This window comes from Neovison vison, chromosome 2 (assembly GCF_020171115.1).
Source record: "Neovison vison isolate M4711 chromosome 2, ASM_NN_V1, whole genome shotgun sequence".
Classification (NCBI taxonomy): domain Eukaryota; kingdom Metazoa; phylum Chordata; class Mammalia; order Carnivora; family Mustelidae; genus Neogale; species Neogale vison.
Window position 1 is genome coordinate 14,813,538 of NC_058092.1, and position 6,512 is coordinate 14,820,049.

General features: G+C 54.1%; 1 protein-coding gene across 1 annotated transcript; it reads left to right on the forward strand.

Annotated features, from left to right (window-relative positions):
• Positions 1 to 4,938: 4,938 nt before the first annotated feature.
• On the forward strand, positions 4,939 to 5,959 carry FAM43B (family with sequence similarity 43 member B). Its single transcript, XM_044236311.1, has one exon. It carries the CDS (start codon positions 4,985 to 4,987, stop codon positions 5,957 to 5,959), a length of 975 nt encoding a protein of 324 aa, XP_044092246.1. The 5' UTR covers positions 4,939 to 4,984.
• Positions 5,960 to 6,512: the final 553 nt, after the last annotated feature.

A 6,512-nucleotide genomic window follows, 5' to 3' on the forward strand; every position in this document is an offset into this window, starting at 1 on the left:
GCGGGTAAACAGAATGTGGTATATCCACACAATGGAATATTATACAGCCTTTAAAAGGAGGGAAATTCTGGCACCTGCTACAACACGGATGAACCTCAAGGACATTATACAAAGTAAATAAGCCAGTCACAAAAAGACAAATACTGCATGATTCACTTATATGGAACCACAGAGATAGCAGAATGCTGGTTGCCAAGGGCTAGGACAGGGAGAAATGGGGAGTTGTTGTTTAATGGGTATAGCATTTCAGTTTTATGAGATGAGAAAGTTCTGGAGATTGGTTGCACAACAGTGTGAATATGATTCACAATGCTGAACTTACATTTAAGAATGGTTAGATGTACTCTGGAAAACAACATGGAGGTTCCTCAAAAAGTTGAAAACAGAGCTACCCTATGACCCAACAATCGCACTGCTGGGTATTTACCCCAAAGATACAAATGTAGTGATCCGAAGGGGCACGTGCACCCGAATGTTTATAGCAGTAATGTCCACAATAGCCAAACTATGGAAAGAACATAGATGTCTATCAACAGATGAATGGATAAAGAAGAGGTGGTATATATACACAGTGGAATACTATGCAGCCATCAAAAGAAATGAAATCTTGCCATTTGCGTCGACGTGGATGGAACTGAGCGAAATAAGTCAGTCAGAGAAAGACATTTATCATATGATCTCCCAGATATGAGGAAGCTGAGAGGTAACATGGGAGGGTTGGGGGGTAGGAAAGGAATAAATGAAACAAGATGGGATCAGGAGGGAGACAAACCATAAGTGACTCTTAATCTCACAAAACAAATGGAGGGTTGCTGGGGGGTGGGGGGAAGGGTTATGGACACTGGAGAAGGTATATGCTATGGTGAGTGTTGTGAAGTGTGTAAACCTGGCAATTCACAGACCTGTACCCCTGGGGCTAATAATACATTATATGTTAATAAAAAAGAAAGAAAGAAATTTATCTTGGACTGTCAGGGGTAAAAAAAAAAAAGGCTATAGGCTTATTTCTTTCCAGATTAAAAAAAAAAAGTCTCTCTTATGGAAAAAAAAGAAAAGAAAGGAAAAAGAATGGTTAAGATGTGGGTAGGTGCACTTGGGTGGCTTAGTCGGTTAAGTGTCGGACTCTTGAGTTCAGCTCAGGTCATGATCTCAGGGTCGTGAGGTCAAGCCCCGAGTCTGGCCCCACACTCAGCATGAAGCCTGCTTGGAGGCTTCTGCCCCTTCCCACGCACGCTCTCTCTTAAATAACTAAAAATATTAAAAGAGAAAAAAAAAGAATGGTTAAGATAGTACATTTTATGTTATGTGTATTTTACCACAACTAAAAACTTAAAAAAAAATTAAAGCAACTATAACTACTATTCTTTGAGACATGATCAAGAATGAGATGCTCTAAAAAAGAACAAAAAATTGCTTTTAGAAGTGAAAAGTTATGGGGCGCCTGGGTGGCTCAGAGGGTTAAAGCCTCTGCCTTAAGCTCAGGTCATGGTCTCAGGGTCCTGGGATCAGCACCACATCGGGCTCCCTGCTCAGCGGGGAGCCTGCTTCCTCCTCTCTCTCTCTGCCTGCCTCTCTGCCTACTTGCGATCTCTCTCTCTGTGTCAAATAAATAAATAAAATCTTTGAAGTGAAAAGTTATGAGAAAGATATGAAAAAAATATATCTAATGGAAAGGTTGGAAGATAAAGTTGAGGTAATGTCCCAGAAAACAGAACAAACATTTTTAAAAATGGAAAATTGGAAAGAACATCGTGAAAAATGAGAAGACCAGTCCAAGAGGTCCAACATCTGACTAAACTACATCTGCAAAGAAAAAACAAAAACAGAATGGAGGGTATTAACACAAAGAAATGTCCCTCAAACTGATCTCCAGATGAAAAGAGACTGATTTCCAGATTAACAGACTCACCAAGTGCCCAGAGTCAATGCACATCGCTATGAAACTTATACCTCTGGGAGACCATTAAAACTTTCAGAGAGAAAGGCACCTGGATGGCTCAATGGGTTAAGCCTCCGCCTTCAGCTTGGGTCATGATCTCAGGGTCCTGGGATCGAGTCCCACACTGGGGTCCCCCCTTGGTGGGAAGCCTGCTTCTCCCTCTTCCACTCCCCCTACTTGTGTTCCCTCTCTCGCTGTCTCTCTCTGTGTCAAATAAATAAATAAAATCTTTTTAAAAAACAAAATAAGATAAAAAATAAAAAATAATGCAAGTATCAAAAAATTAAAATAAAAATAATACAAGTATCAATATGATAGAAATAAAAATGAGTGGAAGAAGGACCCCCCCCCCAAAAAAAAATCCAACTGCACAATAGTCCATAAAACAATGATGGCTGATGCAAAGGAGCGCGTACCAAGGACCAGAGTGAAGAGAATCTGAATAAAAAGAACAGCGGAGCTCTGGATGCCGCTGAGCCTGCTAAGGGACCAAACCTGGCAGAAGTGCAGGTCTGAGATCAAGCCCAAGGGTGTAAGGAGGAGCCCTGGAAGTGAGGCGTGGGGGGGTGGGGAATGAGGGGGGACGGGAGAGGTGGGTATCCCTGCCAGTGAGGACAAGTGAGTTGTGAACAAGGTAACAAATGAGCTCACAATGTCAATTGCAGCTTTGAGGTCCAGGGGAGCTCACATAAAAGCAGACTACTGCACACTGATCTCCCACAGCCCTGGGGGCGCCCTCCAGAGGGGATGTCCCAAAGGCAGTGGCAACAGAAGCCATAACAGCTTAGAGAGGCAGTGAAGGCCCTCCAGGCTGCACGCCTACCTGTAGCTCCATGATCTCTCCTTCTCTGGGAGGCAGGAGGCTCAGGGACCAGACAAAAGGCGTGCAATCCTGGGGACCTACTTACACGAAAAAATGGTGGTTTATCTGAAATGCAGATTTAAGTCTGTGTCTTGCATCTTGTATGTGAACCTAGTAACCTCAAAGGCCTGGACGTATCTCCTTTTTGCAGTCAATACTTCCCTGCTGGGGCCATTCCCACCAGGGCGAGGGACTCAAGGCACCCTCACCCGGAGCTTCTACTCAGGAGACCCCAAAGCAAGAAACAGCAGGATTTCTCCATGAGCTACCTCTCTGGTCAAAACCACCTCAAGCTTTTTCCATAAAGGGAGTTGGCTGAATTAATGTCTCCTCTGGCCCAAGAGGCAAATCTAGCCCCATGAAAAGCACTCAAAACGTTCATTGTGCTTCTCAGAGCCTGTTCTCTTGTGGGGAAACGAGGCCACATCTTCAGGGCGGCGGGAACAGCGGGAGGCTTCCATGTCCTTCTTGAATGATTGTTGATCACAAGCACATATTACTTTTATAATCACTAAAAAGCAATAGACATTTCCATATTGAAAATAAAATAAGGCCACGGTAAACCAAATCATCTGTGAGGGCCCCTCCAAGGCTAAGAGTCTGCAATTCTGAATAATTGTCTGTTCGTTATTTGCATGTAATTTTAGAAACATTCCGTGATACAGCCTAGTTGTGGGTTTTTATTTGTTTGTTTTGGGGGGGTATTTGGAAGATTTGGGGGGGTGGGCTTTGATTCCCCCAAGGACTCTGAACTCAGCCACTCACTACTGGTGCCTGCTGACCCTGAACGTTGAACAATCTTCCCCCTGCCCCCACTCCCAGAGGTCACTTGGCTTGCCTGGTGGGGCAAAGCCTCTGAGCTGGTTCTTGACCTAGAAGATTTCCCAGATGACCTGTTCTGAAGCCAAGGATGTTGGCTGTGTAAGAGCCCCAAGGGCCCCATCGGAGCAGACCTGGGATTCTATAGAACCTAGGGTTTAACAAATCCTGAAAGGGGGAGATGCGTCCCCCCACCCAGGGGGTTCCGAGTTCCCAAACAGGAGTTCCCAAACAGGAGTTTTATCTATTTAATCCTCAGAGGGCCCAGAGGCAGCCCTTTGGCCAGAAGGAGCTTTTCAGCTGCAATTCCCACAGACCCAGGACTGCTCCGGAACGTTCCCCCACCCTCAAAAAGTACCCCTGTGCTTCCGGCCAGGCGAGGGGCTCTACCAGGCGCTGGAGCAGTGACTGCTCTCCCGGCTCAGGCGCAGCAGCCTGGCCCATGACCTTGGAAGAACCGAGGAGAAAGCTTCACCAAGCGACAGTACTTTTCCACTACAGGACTGGGCCACCTCAGCTGGCTTTCTGCTGTGCAGACCGGAGGCAAAGTGCGCCGGTCCAGCCCCATCAGGAACCCACCCAAAAGCACTCAGAGATGGGGGTAGGAATACGCGGTGACTGACAGGCAGCAGGAAACCTGGAGAGAGGAGGTGGATCCCGAATGCGCCAAGGGGAGCGTGGAGACCACCAGGGAGGTCAGAGAAACGTGCATTTAGCAAAGCCCTCCCGTACATTTCAGAAGATTTCTACTCCCTAACCGCCCCTCCTTCCCCACTCCTCCAGTAAGAATGATTAAACCCGTTCCACCGCGCCTGTGCCGGGTCCCGGGCGAAGAGCAGCGCAAGCCGGCGCGGGGGAGGAGAGAGAGGAGGGCGAAGGGAGGGGACAAGAGAGCTAGCGGTCCCGCCCGGTGATGTAGGCAGCCCGGGGAGGTGGAGCCGCGACGCCTGAAGGAGTCCCCACTGCAATCGCGCTCTTGGTTTACCCCTCCGAACCGCCAGCCGCCAGCCCCAGCTCCCGCGACCTCCCTGCAGCCGCAATTTGAGCGCCAGGGGCCGCGGATTCCCCGGTTCGGGCCTGAGGGTCGCCTCCACCACGCCCAGCCCCCTCCCCTCTTCGCTTCCCGGACGGCTGGAGCTACTCCCCGGGGAGTCTGTTCCCGGACGCTCGGCCGCCGCCCGGGCTTCTCGGCTGCCAGCCCGGCCGGGCACCGGGCATCTCCGGACACCGACTGGCCCCGGCGCCACCCAGCTGCTGGCGACCCCTGGGCCGTGGGCTTCTGATCGCCCTCCCCTCCCCCGGCCGCCGGGCAGGACGCCCGTGAGCTCCCCGTGCCCCCAGCCCCTTTGGCCACCGCCGCCGCGATGCTGCCCTGGAGACGCAACAAATTCGTGCTGGTGGAGGACGAGGCCAAGTGCAAGGCGAAGAGCCTGAGTCCGGGACTCGCCTACACGTCGCTCCTCTCCAGCTTCCTGCGCTCCTGCCCGGACCTGCTGCCCGACTGGCCGCTGGAGCGCCTGGGCCGCGTGTTCCGCAGCCGGCGCCAGAAAGTGGAGCTCAACAAGGAGGACCCGACCTACACCGTGTGGTACCTGGGCAACGCCGTCACCCTGCACGCCAAGGGCGACGGCTGCACCGACGACGCCGTGGGCAAGATCTGGGCGCGCTGCGGGCCGGGCGGGGGCACCAAGATGAAGCTGACGCTGGGGCCTCACGGCATCCGCATGCAGCCGTGCGAGCGCGGCGCCTCGGGAGGCTCGGGGGGTTCGGGGGGCCGCCGGCCGGCGCACGCCTACCTGCTGCCGCGCATCACCTACTGCACCGCGGACGGGCGCCACCCGCGCGTCTTCGCCTGGGTCTACCGCCACCAGGCGCGCCACAAGGCCGTGGTGCTGCGCTGCCACGCCGTGCTGCTGGCGCGGGCGCACAAGGCGCGCGCCCTGGCCCGCCTGCTCCGCCAGACCGCGCTGGCGGCCTTCAGCGACTTCAAGCGCCTGCAGCGCCAGAGCGACGCGCGCCACGTGCGCCAGCAGCACCTCCGCGCGGGGGGCGCCGCCGCCTCGGTGCCCCGCGCCCCGCTGCGCTGGCTGCTCAACGCCAAGTGCGCCTACCGGCCGCCGCCCGCCGAACGCGGCCGTGGGGCGCCGCGCCTCAGCAGCATCCAGGAGGAGGACGAGGAGGAGGTCGCAGACGCGGAGGAGCGCGAGCGGCCCGAGGTGCTCAGCCTGGCCCGGGAGCTGAGGACGTGCAGCCTGCGTGGCGCCCCGGCGCAGCCGCCGCCCGCGCAGCCCCGACGCTGGAAGGCCGGGTCCAGGGAGCGGGCGGGCCAGGCGCGCTGAGAGCGCGGAGGCGGGGGGGGGGGGGGGCAGGACTTGCGGCCCCAGCCCCCGCCGGCCTGACTTACAGTCTCCAACCCTGGCCGTGCCCGCTTCGGCTCCCCTCTGGTGCCCTGCCTCCCCCGCCCCCCGCCCTTGCCTCCCTCGTGGTCTCTGTTGTTGTCTGCCCCTTGTCTCATCCTGGCTCAGGGTGACGCCTGATAAGCCCTTGATTATTGGGGGACAGAGGGGAGGAGAGCAACAGAAGTATTTGATGTTCACCTTTCTCCCCCATCTGGAGTTTCTGACTGCCTTCCATCGTGGAATTGTCCATAAGCTTTACAACAGGTCTTTGTCCATAGACCACCCCCTCCCTCCCAAAACAACCTCTCCAAAGAAGGGGAAAGAAGTTTCCAGAAATCCAGGCAGGTGGCCTTGGATGTTGGCCAGGTGGAAGCGGTGGTCCTCCCCTTGGCCAGTCAAGCCTTCCTCGCTGGGATGGGACCAGTTCTGGGCAGGCATTCTTATAGAAAACGAATAGCGGCCCCAGAGACCTGGGACCAGGTCCAAAGTGGGA

What these genes read in the sequence shown, in the direction of transcription:
- FAM43B (XM_044236311.1), top strand. Translation starts at nt 4,985, where the DNA reads ATGCTGCCCTGGAGACGCAACAAATTCGTGCTGGTGGAGGACGAGGCC.